Genomic DNA, 21,554 nt, shown 5'->3' with positions numbered 1-21,554 from the left:
TGACACTGTCTAACCATCTCATCCTTTGCCGTCCCCGTCTTCTTTGACCTTCAATCTTTCCAAGCATCAGGGTCTTCTCCAGTGAGTGCTCCCTTCTCATTTGGTGGCCAAAGTATTTGAGCTTCAGTTTCATTATCTGGCCTTCCAGGGAACAGTCAGGGTTGATTTCTTTTAGGATTGACTGATTTGATCTTCTTGCAGTCCAAGGGACTCTCAAGAGTCTTCTCCAGCACCATAGTTCAAAAGAATCTATTCTTCGGCGCTCGGCCTTCCTTATAGTCCAGCTCTCGCAGCCATACATGACTACTGGGAATACCATTGCTTTGACCATGCGGACTTTTGTTGGCAGGGTGATGTCTCTACTTTTTATCATGCTGTTTAGGTTCGCCATCGCTTTCCTCCCAAGGAGCAGGCGTCTTTTAATTTCATGGCTGCAGTCACAGTCTGCGGTGATCTGGGATCCCAGGAACGTGAAGTCTGTCACTACTTCCACGACTTCCCCTTCTATTTGCCAAGGAGTGATGGGGCCGGATGCCATGATCTTAGTTTTTTTGATGTTGAGCTTCAAGCCCACTTTTGCGCTCTCCTCTTTTACCCTGAGCAAGAGGCTCTTTAGGTCCTCTTCACTTTCTGCCATTAGAGTGGTATCGTCTGCATATCTGAGGTTGTTGATCTTTTCCCCAGCAATCTTAATTCCCGCTTGTGATTCATCCAGGCCAGCATTTCGCATGATGTACTCTGCATATATATTAAATAAGCAAGGTGACAGTATACATCCTTGTCGTACTCCTTTTCCTATGCTGAACCAATCAGTTGTTCCATATCCGGTTCTAACTGTTGCTTCTTGGCCCTTATACAGGTTTCTCAAGAGACATGTGAGGTGGTCTGGTACTCCCATCTCTTTAAGGACCTGCCATAGTTTGTTGTGATCCACACAGTCAAAGGCTTTAGCATAGTCAATGAAGCAGAAGTAGATGTTTTTCTGGTACTCTCTTGCTTTCTCCATAATCCAGCGAATGTTGGCAATATGATCTCTCGTTCCTCTACCTCTTCGAAACCCAGCTTGTACTTCTGGCAGTTCTCTATCCATGTACTGTTGAAGCCTAGCTTGTAGGATCTTGAGCATGACCTTGCTAGCGTGTGATATGAGTGCAATTGTGCGATAGTTTGAACATTCCTTGGCGTTGCCCTTCTTTGGGATTGGAATGTATACTGATCTTTTCCAATCCTGTGGCCACTGTTGCGTTTTCCAAATTTGCTGGCAAATTGAGTGCAGCACTTTAACAGCATCATCTTTTAAGACTTTGAATAGCTCAGCTGGAATACCATCACCTCCACTAGCTTTGTTGTTAGTAATGCTTTCTAAGGCCCATTTAACTTCACATTCCAGGATGTCTGGCTCGAGGTCAGTGATTATACCATCGTGGTTGTCAAGGACATCAAGGTCTTTCTTGTATAGTTCTTCTGTGTATTCTTGCCATCTTTTCCTAATCTCTTCTGCTTCTGTTAGGTCCTTACCGTTTTTGTCCTTTATCATGGCCAGCTTTGCATGGAACGCTCCCTTGATTTCTCCAGTTTTCTTGAAGAGATCTCTAATCCTTCCCATTCTATTGTTTTCCTCTATTACTTTGCACTGTTCACTCACTGAATGAACCACTTAACGGGGGGCGAGGTGGACGGACCTTACTTAAGGGACTGTAGAATAGGCCAGTAACTCAGATACGGATGGCCAAGACGATATGTTTGAAGAGGCATTTCGAGCACTTAAGATAACCATTCTGTACTTGTCATGTACCATTGCTACTGGGACTGTGCCTGCAACATTGGCGGGTGTTTAGCAAAGCAGACACATTGACTGCTTATATGAGGACAGAACAGAATGGTGGCTGGGAGCATCTGCACAAATGGCATTTCTCTCTGGGCAACAAAAGACACAGGCTGAGGAGACAAGCCAGGATAAGAAGCTTTGTTAGGTCCCTATTGGTTTCTTATGTCACCTGAGCCCCATAGAGTTTATACCTGCAGTACCCTCTTTGGCCATCAACAGGGGTGGTGCTGTGCTGTAGCAGCGAGCAGGCTACGTGCCTTCGCCTGTCAAAAACTGCCATGGGTGTACAAAAATGAAGGCACCTGGTTTCTGCTGCTGGAGTCCCTGGTATGACACTACCGGGGTGGTCTTAACTAATGGGCAATTGCCCTGGGCTCCACGTTGGGAGGGAGGTTGGGAAAAGGGAGCAAAAAGAAGAAAAGTGGGCTCCTGGTACCGCCTGTACCCACCCCATCAGGGGCTCATGCAGCAGGCTTGCAGTGGCAGCCCCTGCCCACCCTACACACTTGGCCCCAGCAGGGAGGGCCAGCTCACTGTGGGGTGGCAGTGATCCTGGGGCCGCATCCTGGACTTTTGCCCAGGGCTGCAGAATCACTTAGACCACCACTGGACACCTGTAGTGATGGAAGGTTTTTGTGATAAGATTAATACCTCTTTTGGACAAATCACTGTAATTTGGTGTAGTGGTTAAGAGTGGTGGACTCTAATCTGCAGAACTGGGTTTGATTCACCAGTTTTCCACATGCAGCCAGCTGGGTGACCTTGGATCAGTCACAAGTTATCTCAGAGCTGTTCTCGAAAGAGCTCTGTCAGCCCCGCCTACCTCACGAGGTGTCTGTAGAGCTGTTCTCGAAAGAGCTCTGTCAGCCCCGCCTACCTCACAAGGTGTCTGTTGTGGGGAGAGGAAGGGAAGGAGATTGTAAACCAGACTATGAGTGAAGGGCAGGGTATAAATCCAATCTCCTCCTCCTCCCCCCTCCCCCCCTCGTCGTTGTCGTAGTCCTCCTCCACCTCCTCCTCCTTCTGTTACTGGGCTTAGAGGGGCATAGGATCACACTGTCCGTTGCTGCACCAGTTTAAGCGGTCCCTGTGTCACATGCCTCCTGGGTAACAGTAACTAACTGGCAGAAGAACCGCATTCTCCCAGTGACGAAATATTGCAAATTTGAGTGTTGAGGGGGGTGCGGGGGGTGCAACAGAAGCGCTCAGTTTGCGGATGGATCTCAGAACAGCGGTGCATTTCTTGCACTAAGATAGTTTTAGATATCTGTTAAAGGTTGTTTTTATTGTTGTTACCCGCCCTGAGCCCTGCTATGCTGCTGAGGGTGGGCTTTAAATCCATTAAACAAATAGATAAGGGCTCACGGATAGGGCTGGTCGACGCAAAAGGCTGACCAGCCCTCTGAGATGGAGCAGAGTGGGCTATTTATATCTCGGTCCTCTGGAATGCTTTGCTCTAAGGGGACCATGACCAGAGCTCGCTCACCAGCTCTCTGGTTTCCCCATGAGGTCTGTTGACACCTAGGGACTGATTAGCGGCAAGGTCACATGTTGCAGCTGGCCTCCATGAGGATCTCCCTCTCTCTTTTTCTCTCATAATAAGTCAGTGCTAAGGGAATGGAAGATGTTTGCAGGTCCGGTCCTACTCACCATATGCTTGCCCTGAATTTATGTGTTTGTACGCGAGGGGAAGCTGTAGAATCCATGCTCCAGGAATTCCAGATAACTGAGAATCGCAGACTGTGTGCTTATGGTTTCAGCGATTTGGGGGTGGGATTGCAGGGCCGGTTCAAAGCAGGGTTGCCACACTCCAGCTGGGGAATACAGTCTGAGAGGACCACGGAAGCAGATTATACAACAAACAAAAATACCATGGAGAATAACAGAAATAAGTAGGCAAAAAATAATAATAATGCGTGTGTATAAATGAAAATACATTAACAATAATAAAGTCACAACTTTTCAGCATTCAGAGACTATATCAACATCAACAACAAGCATTGTGCAGGGGGTTGGACTAGATGACCCTGGAGATCCCTTCCAACTCCATGATTCTATGAGTACATATTGCATGTTAAAGTCCAGATCCATATCAAGGCAAGCCAGAACAGTCAACATGAAATAATGTTGCTCCAGCTTCTGTGCTTGATGTGAAACTGACTTTGTTGAACTCTCTGGATTTGTGACCATTATGTTCCTGTATTCTCTTCTGAAGAGAAGGGACCTTATGCAGTTCCGCAGGGCCTGTAAGATGGAGCTCTTCCGCCAGGCTTTCACATAGGGGCCGCCACTACGACCGCCACAAATGATGTGGACAACATCGGGGTTAAGGATGGCCCGGGAAGATCTGCCACAATTTTTGCGTGACTGATACCACCGGACTTGCTTGGGATCGGCTATAGGTCAACATCATCTCCGGAGAACTGTCTGTTTACCATCATGTCATACATCCGGGGACCATCTTGCGTTCAACTGAGTATTATTGTTGTGATGAATTGTTATTAATGTTTTTATTGTTTTTACCTTGTTTTATATGGGCGTTGCCCCTTGTAAGCCACCCTGAGCCCGCTTTGCGGGGAGGGCGGGGTAAAAATCCCAATAAATAAAAATAAATAAATAAAAATAAATGTTACAAAACGATTTTCAAGTCGATGCTATCGTTAAAGGAAGAAGGAACATTCATGTCTTATTGATAAGAATCACACACACAAGCACTTCATTTCTACGAACAACTTTATTTCATGTTGACTGTTACGGTCTTGCTTTGATATGGACTTGGACTTTTGCATACCATATGCATTTGTTGATATTGTCTCTGAATGGTGAAAAATTGTGACTTTATTATCGTTAATGTATTTTCATTTACACACACACGTATATATATTTTTGCCTACTTATTTTCATTATTTCCCACGGTATTTTTGTTTGTTGTGTAACCGCCGGGTGGGGCCTGGGGAATCTCCCAGGGTCGCGGCTGATCTCCAGACAACAGATATCAGATCCCCTGGAGAAGATGGCTGCTTTGGAGGGTGGAATCTCTGGCCTCACATCTCTGCCCAGGTCCTTCCCTTGGCCACACCCCGCCTTCCCCAGGCTCCACCCCCAAATCTCCAGGAAGTTCCCAACCCGGAGCTGGCAACCCTAGTCCAAGGTATTTTCTTACCCCGAGTTAGGTACGTGCATCGCCTCCTCTGTTGGTGCTGCTGCTGGGTCAGGATCGGGCCAGTGGCGCTGGGGCCCCAGGAGACAATGCCTTTGGCCTCTGGGGTCACTGATGGCCCGGAGTATGGTGCATCCACCGGCTACTCACAGGGACTCTTCAGGCCATTGCTTGGGTGTCTTAGCCATGGAACCAGCCCTGGGGGATTTAACCCGTGTATGTAACAACTTCTATTTTTCTGTCCCCTGCTGCTAACGATCATTTTCATTCAGAGCTTTTGGTTGCAATTTACAGGGTGGTTTTGCTTATACTGCCGGCCGGCCAATGGCAGCTGAATTACATTAATGGAAACTCAAACCTGCGCAAGACAGCCCCTTTAATACTTCCTAATAACTGTTGTTCAAGCTTCCCTCTCCGCTCTAAAAAACAAATTTCCTAATTATTTTGTTTGCTGTCTCTGCTTAGCTTACCAACCAACCGGTTATCTCCCTCCAACTTCGGAAGGTAATTGACTCATCTTTTTTGACTGTGTATATTTCTGGGGTCCGGATTTCTTACTCAACTTCCTGTTCGTTCAGGGACACTAACAGCACTGACAGTGCTCTTTTTGTGTGGCATGTGTCTGCTTGCTTGCACTGAAACAAAAATGTCTCCGTTTTGCTCCCAGTACGTTGTGTGGAATGCACAGGTTTGTAAAGATAAAATGTTTTGTTCCATCACTTCTGAACGCACCGACATTCATTTGAGTGGTACGTTTGAAGCTCTTTAATAGTTGTGGTGTCCAGACCGCACATAATAGGAGACTGTGCCATCCACATATCCTCCCGATATGCACAGTCACTGTTTTGTGTAGATTGGGCTATATGTGTATTTTGGACACATGAAACTGCTCTGTACAGAATCAGCCATTTGGTCCATCGAGGTCAGCATGGTCTACTCAGACTGGCGTCGGCTTTCCAGGGTCTCAGTTCAAGGTCTTTCACATCACCTCCTACCTGGTCCTTTTAACTGGAGATGCCGGGGATTGAGCCTGGGACCTTCTGCATGCCAGGCAGATGCTCTACCTGTGAGCCACAGCCCCCTCATTTTCCAGGCTTGGTATAAATGATCAGACATTAGGATTTTTTTTAAGGGTACATGTTTGCTGTAAGAAAAATGTGTGTTTGCTTGATTCGCACAAAATGGCAAAACTCACACAAACTGTGCATATCAGGAGCATTGTGGGCAGTGTTCCCTCTAAGGTGAGTTAGTGTGAGCTAGCTCACAGTTTTCTAACCTCTGGCTCACAGATTTTTGTCTTAGCTCAGGGAGGAGGGCTCCTGAGCAAACTAATTTATGCAGCAGCCCAATCGCTCGCTCACAACTTTAATGCCAGTTTGCTCACAAAGTAGGATTTTTGCTCACAAGACTCCACAGCTTAGAGGGAACATTGATTGTGGGTAACAGGATCTCCCCGATGAACACTTTGGATGCCAAAATTGTAACGGCTGAAAAGGGATTTATTATGTTAGGGTTCCCAGTCTCCAGATGGGGCCTGGAGATCTCCCGGAATCAAATTTCTAGATGACAGAGATCTCTTCCCCTGAAGAACATGGTTGCTTTGGAGGGTGAATGCGATGGCATTGTATCCCATTGACGTCGCCTCCCCAGCCTCTACCCCTAAATCTCCAGGAGTTGGCAACCCTTAATTATGTGGAATTTTTCTGGAGCAAAAGAAACTGAGGCATAGTATAGCTTTCCCAACCTGCCTCCTGTTTTTACGGAATGGACACCAGAACTTCTAGATACTTTTGTGAGTTCCTGTATTTAAAATATTTCCATCCCGTTGTCTCCAAAAACGTTTCTTGAGGGGGCTAACAAAATGAAAGAGGGGTAAATACGCATCTAATGATCGGATTCATTGAAGCAGTTCAAAACTGTTTGAGAAGCCTGACATTAAAATTAAACAAACTCAATGATAAAACAAAAATGAATACTGTCAGTAGAGTACAGTGATTCATAACAGAGGGGCAGGCCATAAGACACCAAAAGAAGATGGAGAACGTTGTTTGCTAGAACTCTGGGTGAAAAGGAATGTTTTTACCTGGCATCTAAAAGCCAAAAATGAGCTGCGGTGGCTCAAGTGGTTGACGCTGAACTGCAGGCTGTGGAAGGTCGGTAGTTCAGCAGTTCGAGACCCGGGTGCCGCATGATGGAGTGAGCGCCCATCTCTAGTTCCAGCTCCTGCCAACCTAGCAGTTCGAAAGCAAGAAATTGCAAGTAGATAAATAGGGACCACTTCGGTGGGAAGGTAACAGCGTTCCGTGCGCCTTGGTGTTTAGTCACGCCGGCCACATGGCCACGGAAATGTCTTCGGACAGCGCTGGCTCTTCGGCTTTGAAACGAAGATGAGCACCGCAACCCTAGAGTCGGACTCGACTGGCTTTCAAGCAAGGGAACCTTTACCTAAGAGCCAAAAAAGTTGGTAACAGGTTTCTAGGGGGCGGTCTTTCCACAACTGGAGTGCCACTGCTGAGAAAGTCCAGTCCCTGGTTACGGCTCATCTTAAATCCAAGAAGCAAGTTTAAAATTACATGTCTGTTATGTTGGCTGCCAACCTCCAGGTAGTACCTGGAGATCTCTGGCTATTACAATTGATCTCTAGACTACAGATATGAGTTCCCCTGGAGAAAATGGCTGCTTTGGAGGTGGACTCTATGGCATTATACCCTGCTGCAGGGCTCTTTTTGTAGAAGAAGCCCAGCAGGAACTCATTAGCATAATAGGCCACACCCAACAGCAGGAACTCATTAGCATATTGGGCCTCACCCCTGACAGCACAGCTCATTAGCACATTAGGACCCACCCCCATGTTACCAGAAGTGTGCTCATCCAGCCACACCCACCTTTTGCTTGTTATTCTGTTTACCTTGTTTGTTGTCAAAACCCTGGGCCTTTTTTTGTAGCAGGAACCCTTTGCATGTTAGACCACACACCCCTAATGTAGCCAATCCTAATGAGTTTCTGCTGTTGGGTGTGGCCTATTATGCTAATGAGTTCCTGCTGGGCGTGGCCAACTTGGGAGCCAGCCGGAACTCCATTCCTGTGCGTTCCTGCCCAGAAATAGCCCTGCCCTGCTGAGGTCCTTCCCCTCTCCAAACCCCGCCCTCCCCAGGCTCCACCCCCCAAAAATCTCCAGGTATTTCCCAACTCATAGCTGACACCCAATTCGATAAAGCTTAATTGAGGAATTTCATGAAAGCTGCATACATTTGCTCACGAGGGGGGGAATCATCACTCTAAGGGGGGGGAACCTTGCTTTTTTATTAGAAGAGTCATTATTTTCTTACATGTGTGGGAGGACAGGCCTCTTCTAAGAAGGTGCTTGTCGTCTTTTCATAAGCACTTGTCTTTTCGTAAGTACTTGCATTGTAAAAACCCTGTGCCTGATTGACCAGCAGCATCTTTCTGATCAATCACACTGTTTCCGATCAGTTGGTTAAATGTTGCAATCCTATGTCGATGTGCGTGCCAGATGCCCGGCTGATGAAGCGCAGCCAAATTGGCATTGCATGGGCCGGGGTTAGGAAGACATCTCGGTTTGGTCTGGAGTTAAAGAGAGCTCTCTGTCATCTGCTTGCTTTCTAAAATGGCCCCTTTATCGACTGTGGAGAGTCAAAACTTAGAGTAAGGGCCCCCAACCATTTTGAGCCTGTGGGCACCTTTGAATTTTTGAGAGGGGATGGTGAGATGGCTGCCATAGGAGGAAGAGGCAAATGAAATACCTCCATACCTCCTGGGAAGAAGGAAAGCCTAACGAGAGAGCCTAAAGGGGTCACTGAGCATGGGGGGGGGAGGTATTTGTTAATTTCCTGCATTGTGCAGGGGGGTTGGCTAGATAACCCTGGAGGTCCTTTCCAGCTCTATGATACACTAAGGAAAGCCCAGGGGGAAAGAACAAGCCCTGCCTTACAATAGCTCCACCCTCTTTCTGAAAAGTTTGGCGGATGCAGGGGTCATTTCCTGCAGGAGCGCACAGGAGCGGAGCTCCGGCAGTAAAGAGCCCAGGGGGCAGGCATATGCAACAAGCCCCACCTCCTGCTCCCAGCAGCCCCGGGCCTGAGGGACATTTGATTGGGGGTTGTTGACTGAAGAAAGAAGGGGTGGGGAAGAGGAGAGGCAACGGACTTCATTGCCTACTACCTTTCTTTCACAGAACAACTCCTTTGGGTTGCCCTCCACAGCCAACAATGCATCTCTGATCTCGTGCGGGGCCACTTCCGCTCACTGGGTTCGAAGCCTGATGCCATGCATGGACACAAGGCTATGCATGAAGATTGCAAGAGAGTTTTGTGGCCCTGGAAAGGATGGACATTGTGAGAAGTCCGTGTTTGTGCCCAGCCCCTGCATTAAAATAAAAAGTTTCATTCTCTGTGCAAATGAACACATAGAACAGGTTCCAAGTAGCACGGGATGGAGGCGATATCCGCTCCCCCCCTCGGCTGCTCATGCAGCCATTTAAGTCTGGATGAACCACACCTAAGGAGTAAGGGCCAAACTGGATGAGCCCCAGATCCACCACGAGGGATGCGCTACCATTTTAAAGCCTGGATTTGTACTTTCAAAATGCAGCAGGGCCCAAATGTTGCCAGGGACCGCTTTGTGGACAAATGAGGGGGTGCTTCCTCCCCCCATGCCATTTTCAAGAGCCTGAACATCTCTTGACTCTGTGGGACACATGCTTAGGATCACACTCCCCCTCCATTAGTGGCTATATTCCCAATTGGAAATGGTCATTCTTGGGCTGTTTAAAATCATGGTATGGGAGAAGACATTCCCTGGACTCCCCTCAGTTGCCAACCCAAACTTCCCGTTGCAGATCTCCAGTATCGTGGGTCTTTCTGCCCTAAAGCTCCCCCTCCAAACCGCACTTAGCTTTGTAGAGGAGGGAGAGGGATTAGGGATGCCAACCTCCCTGTGGTGGCTGGAGATCTCCTGGGATTACAAGGGATCTCCAGGGGACAGAGATCAGTTCCCCTGGAGAAAATGTCCGCTTTGGAAGCTGGATTCTTCCCCACTGCAATCCCTACGCTCCCCAAACCCTCACCTTCCCAGACTCCACCCCCAAAATCTTCAGGAATTTCCCCAACTCGGAGCTGGCAGCCCTAAGAGGGAGGAAAGATGGATGCACCCTCCTTCCCCAAGGCCGCTGATTAGCACAAAACACAGCAAAAGGGTGTGGTAGTCAGCGTCACCGCCAAGCCCACGTCAGGCTAGTTTAACCCCCCATTTTGTTTATAGGCACAAAGGATGCAGATAAGACCGATCTTTTCCCAAAGGATCAGGATTTCTCAGTCGAATGCAATTTCGCATTTCTTCCGCTACCTCACCCCAGTTTCTAATTTCCGCTTCTCGCATTATTCTCAGGAGCACCTTCTGCACAATCATTGCGCAGCTGACGGAGGAGACGCAACCACTGTTTGAAACGACCCTTAAATCTTATGCTGTGTCTGAGGATGCCAGTGCCAAATTCACATGCGTCGTTACAGGTAATTAACAAAAACGGGGATTTTGGTAGTTGGCTAGTGGCAGTTCGAAAGCAAGAAATTGCAAGTAGATAAATAGGTACCCCTTCGGTGGGAAGGGAACAGTGTTCCGTGCGCCTTGGTGTTTAGTCATGCCGGCCACATGACCACGGAAATGTCTTCGGACAGCGCTGGCTCTTCGGCTTTGAAACGGAGATGAGCACCGCAACCCTAGAGTCGGATTTGACTGGCTTTCGAGCAAGGGAACCTTTACCTTTACCTTTAGTGGCAGAACACGAGGATGGTGCTAAGGAGAGAGAGTAAGGGTGGATCTCTCTTACTCATATAGGGCACTTTCACACACACACGGAATAACACACGTTCAGTCCACTTCCAATGCATTTTGCCACTGGATTTTACTGTGTCAAATGTCAAGATCCACTTGCAAATGGTCACTGGATTGAAACTGCATTATTTAGCATGTGTGAAAGGGCCTTATAATAGTTTCGTTATTTTAGAATTGTATAAATGATATTTTATTATGGGTTTATTTTTATTTATCGCTGGGACCCAAGGCAGATTACAAGACTGATGAAAGGTTCAGTCAACCAGTAGGCAGATTACAAAATATGAAATAAAACAGTTATGTAGGTGGCCTTGGGCACAGCCACTTGGTATACAAGAACAGTAATTTTAAGATCTGTATTCCCGTCTGATATTCCCATAGTGCTTGTAAAAAGTCACACATTTTGTCTGTTTCTTTCAAAAGTCAAGAACCGTTACTGGTCAAGGCGAAGTTTAATTGACATTTAACGTTTTCAGATGTAGCATCGCCAGGCCTCTGCTGTATCTTTTTGAAGCCGCATTTTGGCTATTAAAAATAGTAACCAAAACCAAAGCATTTAACTATTTGGAATCTAAACCTTAACCCCTTCAAATAACGAATTAACAGAGAGTATGGAAATAGCGATGTTTGTAACTGGATTAATTTGTGGAAATAGCAATGATTGTAACTGGATTAATAAAATCCAATTTTTTTTTTGCCAAAATTGCTTTCTTATGGAGGGTGTATTGAGTTGCATCTCTGCCTCTGTATAATTGCAGGCTTGTTCAACCTCATTTTGCCTCTGAGCTATGTGGGGCAGAGAAAGGAAGTTTAACCCTTCAACTTCTATTCAGTGTGGTTAATCGAAACCAACGTCCCCACTGTGCATTAGCATTTTATATGGGAGGGGGGAGTTTGTCCTTTAAAAACAAGTATTTTTTCCCCTTTAAATTGTTAATAAAACAAGGGATCCTGCTTTCAGTCAGTGAAATGAATAGAAGTTGAAGGGTTAACCTCCCTTCTCTGCACAGCTCCAAGCCAAATTGAGGCTGCAGAGATAATTTTTTATATACAGGTAGGGATGGATGATCTTTGGTCTGGTCCATTTTTGCTCTGAAGGAACTTCGTGATAGAAATACTAGCACGTTCACATATCTGCCACATTCACGTGTAAAGCAGGGTTGGGGCTGGATATGAGTGTGGCTTTAAAATCAAAAGAGACATGCACAAAGAAATCTGATCTTTACCTTCCCATCCCCATCATAGTTCCCCATACTTTGGGGCTTGGGGCAACAAACTACTTGGAGGTAAGTTTAAAGAGTCGTCATAGTCTTTTCCCACTTCTTTTGATGTTAAAATCGGACACTTCCCCTGCTTAACATCTGAACAGTACAGCTGTTTGAACAAACATGGCTGCCTCCATTGTGTCTAGTTTGGCCTGAGACCTTGTTAAACTGGGAACGTGGGTTGTCTGTACGATCTGCTCAAGATCTATGCTAGCTTCGCCAGTGACTTCTCATTCCTCACAGCCAGGGCGTCTATGTGCCGGTAAAAGACTATTTGACAGTTCCCATAGAGGGAAGCAGTCCTCTGACAAACCTTTAGAGAAAAAAGAACGTCAGATTCTTATAAATGCGTCCTAATGAGAAGGTTTAGATTTCCCAAATTAAGCCAGCGCTTTTATGCAACTTATTCTGGGTGCAGCTCTGGGATTTTGTTGGCATCGAATTGCATTTTATTTCATGTGTCCTTTTGGCTCAGAGCACGAATGGCTCTATCTGTACTTTGAGCCCACTGTAAGCCGGACCGTGGGTGTGCCTGAAGTAACCCTCCCCCACAGTGCTCTCATCTGTTTTTTCGGCTGCTTGCCCTTTGCCCTCCTGCTGAGCTTGGAATCTCCTTGACCGGCGCTGTTGCAGGATTCTCCCTCTGTCGACCCTACTCCTTTCACTCCTTGGCCAGTTGCTTTATTCAAAGTTCTTGAACAGCCCTAAAAGCCAAGTAAAAATAGCAGCTGCTAAATGCATGTGTGGCTTTTCCCATCTATCCCAACCATTTACAGTCTCCGCACCCCTTCCGTTTCAAGTACAAAAAGTATTTCCTTCCTTCGGGGAGGCACGGCGGGCATCTTTGGACCCGGCCATCTTGCTCGCAGTCACTCTGACCTGTTCAGCTATTGCCTTTTATTATGCTTATGCTAATTTGCTGCTTATCCTCTACCTGTATGTATGGACTGATAACTTCTATTCCCCTGTATCTGAAGAAGTGTGTGTGTGCACACAAAAACGTGTACATTGACTAAAACGTCTTAATTTTTTTTTTAATTTGTGGGTATTTTGTGTGTATGCTTGCATGCCTGGAAGACATGGCGACTTGTGGCAACCCCTAGTGGGGTTTGGATGTTTCAGAGAGGTGGCTAACTATTGCCTGCCCCTGCATCCTGGCCCTGGTATTCCTTGGAGGTCTCCCTTCCAATTACTTTCCAGGGTCAGCCCTGCTTAGCTTCTGAGATCTGACAAGATCGGGCTTGCCTGGGCTATCTAGGTCAGGCACCTTGAATAAAATTTTGTTGGTCTTAAAGGTGCCGCTGGTCTTGAACTTTGTTCTACTGCCCCATGTGTAAGTCTCTGAACTGATGGCAGCAAATTAATTCTACCCTACCAGAGGGAGCTTCAGCAAGGGCTGGATGGACATGGTGGTTAGAAACTTTCTTGTCTGGCTGTGTTCAACCAGAGAGAAACTGTAGTGAAGTTTAAACATACACAAAAATAAGCTCTCCTTCAAATAGAAGCCTTCTCACTCCTGGCTCTTGCTTGTGGACTCCCTTGAATATGAATGTGGACTTTCCCAGGTAGCATCAACCAAGAAAGCCTGCCGAGACCTCACGAGACTCCCTTATGAGATCTCGGCTGCCCATTTAGGTCACCTAGGCAACTGAAAAAAACCATTGCTGAGGCCTGGAGCCAGAGGGGAGGAAATGCAGGCCAGGGAAGAGGGACATCCCCTTTCCTGTTGAGTTCCCCTGTTGGGTCTCCTGCTTTTCAGCGTTGGCATTTTGTATGGGAGCATCCCAAACCCTTGATATTCTACCGCAGGCCTGTTTCATTTATGTCTAACAATCGAGTGGCTAGATTCGAGTCCAGTAGCACCTCAGAGACTAAACAAGACTTCCGGGATATGAGCTTTCCCCCCTTTGGGGTCTTCTCGTCTTCTTCTCGGTACACCAAACGTTGCCTTTTTTGTTGTTGTTGTTCAGTCGCACAGTTGAGTCCGACTCTTCGCGACCCCATGGACCAGCTCCCGCCAGGCCTTCCGGTCTTCCGCCGTCCTCTGAAGTTGGCTCAATTTCATGTTCGTTGCATCGATGACACTGTCTAACCACCTCATCCTTTGCCGTCCCCGTCTTCTTTGACCTTCAATCTTTCCCAGCATCAGGGTCTTCTCCAGTGAGTGCTCCCTTCTCATTGGGTGGCCAAAGTATTTGAGCTTCAGTTTCATTATCTGGCCTTCCAGGGAACAGTCAGGGTTGATTTCTTTGAGGATTCACTGATTTGATCTTCTTGCAGCCCAAGGGACTCTCAAGAGTCTTCTCCAGCACCATAGTTCAAAAGAATCTATTCTTCGGCGGTTGGCCTTCCTTATGATCCAACTCTCGCAGCCATACATGACTACTGGGAATACCATTGCTTTGACCATGTGGACTTTTGTTGGCAGGGTGATCTCTGCTTTTTATCATGCTGTTCAGGTTCGCCATCGCTTTCCTCCCAAGGAGCAGGCGTCTTTTAATTTCATGGCTGCTGTCAGAGTCTGCGCACTTTTGAGAGTGGAACTTTGACTCTCGAAAGGTCAAACCCTGACGGTCTTGTTGGTCTCTAAGGTTCTCCTGGACTCGGATCTATGATTGACTGACAACAGAGGGCTGAATCTCTCCATGTCTTTCCCCCCAGTGATGTCTCTTTGGCTTGGGGACGGGCCTCCCTTTGCACCCGCTTCACATCAAGTTAATTCAGTGGCACTTGGCTGTGATGCCGGGCAACTGGCATCCTCTCCCTCCAGTTGCGGGATGTGACTCATTCTCTCGCACTCAAGAGTGTTGTTAGGAGAGGCTTCCAAAAAGTAGCCCTAGCAACCGCTGCCTATTCTCGGTCGGGCCTTAGATCACAGTCTCGCCCTGTAGCAAACAGTCCCTTCAAAGGGACCACCTGCTGGTGGCTGTGTGAATGGGTCAAGCAGCTGCCTCGCCCCTGCCAGGAGAGTCGTCATTCGTGGATCGTTAAAGCGGCTGGTGTGCCCTGACCTGGATGACCCGGGCTTGCCGAATCCCGTCAGACCTCCTCGGAAGCTAAGCAGGGTTTGTCCTGGTTAGTACTCGGATGGGAGACTGTCAAGGAAGTCTTTTGTTGTTGTTGTTGTTCAGTCGCACAGTCGAGTCCGACTCTTCGCGACCCCATGGATCATCTCCCGCCAGGCCCTCCTGTCTTCCGCCGTCCTCTGAAGTTGACTCAATTTCATGTTCGTTGCATCGATGACACTGTCTAACCATCTCATCCTTTGCCGTCCCCGTCTTCTTTGACCTTCAATCTTTCCCAGCATCAGGGTCTTCTCCAGGGAGTGCTCCCTTCTCATTTGGTGGCCAAAGTATTTGAGCTTTAGTTTCCTTATCTGGCCTTCCAGGGAACAGTCTAGGGCTGCTATATAGAGGGAGGAGGAGGAGAAGAAGAAGAGATTGGATTTATACCCCACCCTTCACTCGGAGCTTACAACTCCTCTCCTTTCCCCTCCCCACAATAGACACCCTGTGATGTAGGTGGGGCTGAGAGAGCTCTGAGAAAACAACTCTTTCAAGGACAGCTCTGGCAAAACGATGGCTTGCCCAAGGTCATCCAGGAGCTGCAAGTGGAGGAGTGGGGAATCAAACCCAGTTCTCCCAGTTTAAAGTCCGTGCACTTAACCACTACACTAAACTGGCTCTCAGGTAATGGCAAGCTGCCTCTGTCCATCTCTTGCCTTTAAAACCCCATGAGGAGTCGCTTTACGTCGGTGACTCAAGGGCACTTTACACAAAGGCAGACTGGCTGGCACCCTGTCTATGATTCCTGAAAGCAGGAAAACCAGACCACCCAAAGGCAAGAGCTTCGTTTACTTGAGAGACTCCCCTGGTGTACAGAAGAATATGACTTTATAGTTTAACAAGGGGGGGGATCTCTCCCCCATAGGTAGAATGTGCTTCAGGAGGTATGGAATGTTGAAAGCAACTGGAAGTCGCTTGAAGTAGAAAAGGAGCTTGCTCAGATCCCCGAGAGCTTATAGAATCCTGTCGGAGGAGATTTGGGGGGACCTCCAAGTTCAGAGGCCAGTCAGCGTCTGAATCCCAGAGCCAGGAGGCAGCATCAGGGGAAGGCCTCGGCCTCTATGCCTTGTGGTTGGACTTCCAGAGGAAGTTGGCCACTGCATGAGACAGGATGTTGGACTAGGTGGACCACTGGTCTGATCCAGCAGGGCTCTTCTTATGCTCTTATGACAAGGTTGGATTTCCTAAATTGTCACACATGCATGCACCCTCTGGTGGTTCCTTGGGAGGGCTTATTTTGTGTTCTGGGCTTCTACGCAGAACAATGCATTTTGCTTCTTTACTTTTCAAAACCTGGGTCCAGTGTCTCCATAGCAAAGCAGGACTGGCAGAGTATCATTTCTTTGGGTGTACATGTGTAATTAATTCTTTCTCTGTCTTACACGTTTCCAGTCCAATTGCTTCCCATTTGCTGCTTTACCCCATCTCTTCCCTGGGTTCCAGACCAAAGTTCACAATGGAAACATAGATCTAGAACCACTGCAGTTGGAGTGGGAGTTGGAGGTGAAAGCAGCAGGCCACAGAAGGGTTAAAGAGAGAACCAGTGTGATATAGTGGTTAGAGTGCTGGACTACAAACTGGGACATTTATCGTGGAATACAATGGTTGCGGGGTGACCGTGGGTCAGACACACTCTCTCTCAGGCTAACCTACCTCAGAGGGTCATTGTGTGGATAAAAGGGGGGAAAGGAGGATCTTATGGGCAGTGTTCCCTCTAAGCTGAGTTAGTGTGAGCTAGCTCACAGTTTTTTAGCCTCCGGCTCACACATTTCTGTCTTAGCTCAGGAAGGATGGCTCCAGAGCAAACTAATGTATGCAGTAGCCCAATCGCTCACTCACATCTTTAGTGCCAGTAGCTCACAAAGTAGAGTTTTTGCTCACAGCATTGCTTATGGGACAAAGGGGGTTCTTGAGCTCCATGGAGAGATAAAAATGCACTAGAAAGGATAGATAAGTTAAGCCAGGGGTGTCAAACATAAGGCCCGGGGGCTAAAATCAGCCCATCCAGGGCTCTTATGCGGCCCCCGAGCAGCTGTGCAAGGGAGGGAACAGGAGACTGCTGGGGGGGAGTGGGCGGAGCCACTCCGATTGTGGCTTCAGCACGGTGGAACAACCTTGTCTGCAGCAGTCGAGCAGCGTGGGAGCGTCTGCCCAGGGCTGCACTGCTGACTCTCCAGTCTGCCCATATGGATCTTCCTTTGCACCCCGCCTCCCAGCCCACGTGGGTCATTGCAGTGAGGGTACACCGACTCAGAGCTTACCAGCTGCTGTCCTTTATTCAGTTTGTATCTCTGGTAGCTGGCATTACATTTTACGGCACACATGGCCCGGCCTGACAAATTGACATTTATGTCAGATCTGGCCCTCGTAACAAATGAGATTGACACCTCTGAGTTGAGCCCTTCTCTGCTGGGAATCACACCCTTCTGGCCTCGGGTTGAGAACTCTGGAGATCTCGGATGTGGCGCTTGGAGAGGGCCGGGAGCCCAGAGGGGTATAGTGCCGTAGAGGGGAGCCCCCCAAAGCAGCCGTCTTCTCCAGGAGAAGTGATCGTTGTCGTCTGTAGATCAGTTTATCTTTGTGTGTCTCTTTTATTGTTTAGATTCTTGTCCCGCCCTTCCCTGCACCACAGGGCTCAGGGCGGCTCGTGGCAAATTTAAAAACACAGTAAAAAGAATAAAACCGTAGAACATTCTACCGCACAATAAATGAACAAATACGAAGACGGCTCGAAGGTCTAGCAAATGCCCAAGATTTTTAAAAAGGAACTGGGAGATTTCCGGACCCCTCCCGGAGCAGTGTTCCCTCTAAGCTGAGTTAGTGTGAGCTAGCTCACGGGTTTTTAGCCTCTGGCTCACACGTTTTTGTCTCGGTTCAGGAAGGAGGGCTCCAGAGCAAAACTAATTTATGCAGCAGCCCAATCGCTGGCTCACAACTTTAATATCGGTAGCTCACAAAGTAGAATTGTTGCTCACGAGACTCCACAGCTTAGAGGGAGCATTGTCCTGGAGGTTGGCAACTGTATTCTGGCCACTGTTCCCTCTAAGCTGAGTTAGTGTGAGCTAGCTCACAGTTTTTTAGCCTCCGGCTCAGCAATTTTAGTCTTAGCTCAGAAAAGATGGCTCCAGAGCAAACTAATTGAGGTAGCTGCCAAATTGCTCACTCACAACTTTAATGCCAGTAGCTCACAAAGTAGAATTTTTGCTCACAAGACTCCACAGCTTAGAGGGAGCATTGATTCTGGCCCCATTTTGTCAAGGAGAACCAGATTCAGGCTGTGGATTTAAAAGCCCGACTTGACTCCCAGTCAGCGCGCCAGAAGGGATCCCCACCTAGGGTGCAAAATAAACTGGGGCCGGCCCTGTCCAGAGCAAAACTAATTTATGCAGCAGCCCAATCGCTGGCTCACAACTTTAATGTCGGTAGCTCACAAAGTAGAATTTTTGCTCACGAGACTCCACAGCTTAGAGGGAGCATTATCCTGGAGGTCGGCAACTGTATTCTGGCCCCATTTTGTCAAGGAGGACCAGATTCAGGCTGTGGATTTAAAAGCCTGACTTGACTCCCAGTCAGGGTAAATGTCATGCCTTCTCCAAGTGAGATGCACAGAAAATCTTCCAGCATTGGCAGCCTTCCCCCCCCCCCCTTTAGTTTTAAATCAAAATTTCCCCTGCAATGAGGTGTCTGAAAGGAATCATGAGAAAGACAGGATTAGGAAGCAGCTGTCACGTCTGGATCATGATCCTCTGCGCATTTGCAGGGAAAACAAGTCCTCTAGAAATCCCCGGGGCTTATTTTTGTCCGAAGCAGAATAACGTGGCAATGTATAGATTCAGGGCTCCCGACACGTGGGCGGGTGGAATCTTCACATGGGTGTCCTGTGATCTTGAAGCGCTTTACTGAGAACTGCTTGCATGTGGAGATTCTTTGAATTCTGTGGGGACCTCCACGCTCGCTCTCTCCGTCTTTCTTTCTGTGTGCGTGGGAGTTGCACCCTACCCTCCGTGGCCAGCAAATCCCAGCTGCCCACAGCGACACCTGTGACTCTGGGATGATGTGTCTGAGATGTGTAACCGGAGCCGGGAAGGGGCTAACCAAGTTCTTGGACAGTTCCTCCACATGCTGCTGGGGCAGGGGTGAGAGAGAGAGAGAGAGAGAGAGGGAGGGACAGCTCTTATTACAGTTCTGACCACATCACTCCTATGATCCTTGGCCAGGAGAACTGCTGAAGGGGCAGAGAGAGAGAGAGATCTGGCGGGCACTTCCCCTTCCCTCTTTCCCGTTCTGCTTCCACGGTGGCCTAGTGGACCGCCAGGCGCTGGTCCCAGGCGGGCAAGACAAACCACCCGGGATTCCAAAGTGGGACCCTACCACGTTGCGGGTCCATCAACATTAAAGGTAAAGGTAAAGGTTCCCTTCCTCAAAAGCCAGTCGAGTCCGACTCTAGGGTTGCGGTGCTCATCTCCGTTTCAAAGCGGAAGAGCCACCGCTGTCCGAAGATGTTTCTGTGGTCATGTGGCCGGCATGACTAAACACCAAGGCGCACAGAACGCTGTTACCTTCCTACCGAAGTGGTACCTATTTATCTACTTGGAATTTCTTGCTTTCGAACTGCTCGGTTGGCAGGAGCTGGAACTAGAGATGGGAGCTCACTCCATCATGCGGCACCCGGGTCTTGAACTGATGAACTACCGACCTTCCACAGCCTGCAGTTCAGCGTCTTAACCACTTGAGCCACCGCAGCTCCTTACCCTTACCATCAACATTAGCTTGGCTTATAAACCACCCTTTATTGTATTTTATTTTTTACTTCTGGCATGCACAGAACATTTGGGGAGGAGAGGCATGGATTTATCTTGAGCACACCGAGTTGCAGAGAACATAAGGCACAGCTCCAGATGGTTGTGCTGTGTCTGTTGCTTTCTCAAAACCCAGCCCAGGGGAGGAGGAGGAGGAGGAGGAGGAAGAAGAAGAAGAGGAAGAGGAAGAGGAAGAGATTGGATTTATACCCCGCCCTTCACTTGGAGTCTCAGAGCGGCTCACAAACTCCCTTCCCTTCCCCTCCCCACAACAGACACCCTGTGAGGTGGGTGGGGCTGAGAGAACTCTGACACAAACTGCTCTTTCTCAAGGACAGCTGTGCCAGAGCTTGTGACTGACCCAAGGTCGTCCAGCCAGGTGCAAGTGGAGGAGTGGGGAATCAAACCCGGTTCTCCCAGATTAGAGTCTGCACACTTAACCACTACACCAAACTGGCTCTCTGGAGCCTGGAGGGGGGGGGGCGTGTGGTTTTCCGCCAGAGGGTCATGGCCCCTTGCTTATGTCGAGCGGATCCCTGCAGCCGAATTCGTATATATCCCCACCTGTCCTGGGATTTGAGATTTCAAATCCACTTTGTTAGCTTGAAACCACATCAGTCTGAGATCAGAGCAGTCATCGTGCCAAGTGCCTGGGGGGGGGGGGGGGGGGGGGGGCTCAGGTGGCCTGCGAACTTCTGCCGCACCAGTTGCTCCAGATGCTGTAACTGGAGATGCCAGGGGTCGGACCTTGCTCCTTCCGCATGCTGCACTATGGAAACAAATACCTTTACAAGGTTTCAAGAGCTTTTTTGGTGCAGGCTCATTCTAAGGGCTGTGATCCTAAACATGCTTATCTGGGGGTAAACCCCACTGAGCTAGTTTTAGTAGGACATCTGTAGGCATGGCATGCATGCATAAGAGGAATGTGCATGATGTCCAGTGTTCCCTCTAAGCTGAGTTAGTGTGAGCTAGCTCGCCATTTTTTAGCCTCTGGCTCACACATTTTTGTCCTGGCTCAGGAAGGATGCCTCCAAAGCAACTAATTTATGCAGTAGCCAAATTTCTCACTCACAACAACTTGAATGCCAGTAGCTCAAAAAGTAGAATTTTTGCTCACAAGACTCCACAGCTTAGAGGGAACATTATGTCTTCCTCTGTGCCCTGCACCCTGGATCCCTGTGGCTGCCTGTGGCTCTTTAACGTTTGTGGCAGCTCTCCAGGGCTGGTGCCCTAAGTAGGCTTGCCAACCTCCAGGTGGGACCTGGAGACCTCCTGCTATTATAGTTGACCTCCAGGCGACCAAGAGCAGTTCCCCTGGAGAAAATGGCTGCTTCGGAGGGTGGACTCTGTGTCATTGTATCCTGCTGAGGTCCCTCACCAAACCCCACCCTCTCCAGGCTCCACCTCCAAAATCTGCAGGTATCCCCCAACCCAGAGCAGGCAACCCCAGCCCTAGAGGATCGCCTACGTTTGCCTGGTGGACCCTGTGTGTTAGCCTGTATCTTGCCAAGCCACGGTTTCTCTAAATGCCTGAATGCAAAAAAACCCAAACCCCATCTTGTGCCCAGCTAAAGGTGTTGACGGGGA

General features: G+C 48.4%; 1 protein-coding gene across 1 annotated transcript in view; it reads left to right on the top strand.

The window, feature by feature from the left end:
- Positions 1-21,554, top strand: part of ALPK3 (alpha kinase 3) — a 71,595-nt gene that overhangs the window by 5,316 nt on the left and 44,725 nt on the right. Inside the window, exons 2-3 of the mRNA XM_015406901.1 lie at positions 5,454-5,492; positions 10,395-10,516. Of these exons, the coding sequence (XP_015262387.1) occupies positions 5,454-5,492; positions 10,395-10,516 (161 nt within the window). The remainder of the gene's footprint in view (positions 1-5,453; positions 5,493-10,394; positions 10,517-21,554) is intronic.

The sequence above is a fragment of the Gekko japonicus genome, unplaced genomic scaffold (genome assembly GCF_001447785.1).
Source record: "Gekko japonicus isolate JY-2015 unplaced genomic scaffold, Gekko_japonicus_V1.1 scaffold1207, whole genome shotgun sequence".
Classification (NCBI taxonomy): Eukaryota; Metazoa; Chordata; class Lepidosauria; order Squamata; family Gekkonidae; genus Gekko; species Gekko japonicus.
This window is presented reverse-complemented; position numbering and strand designations above follow the sequence as displayed.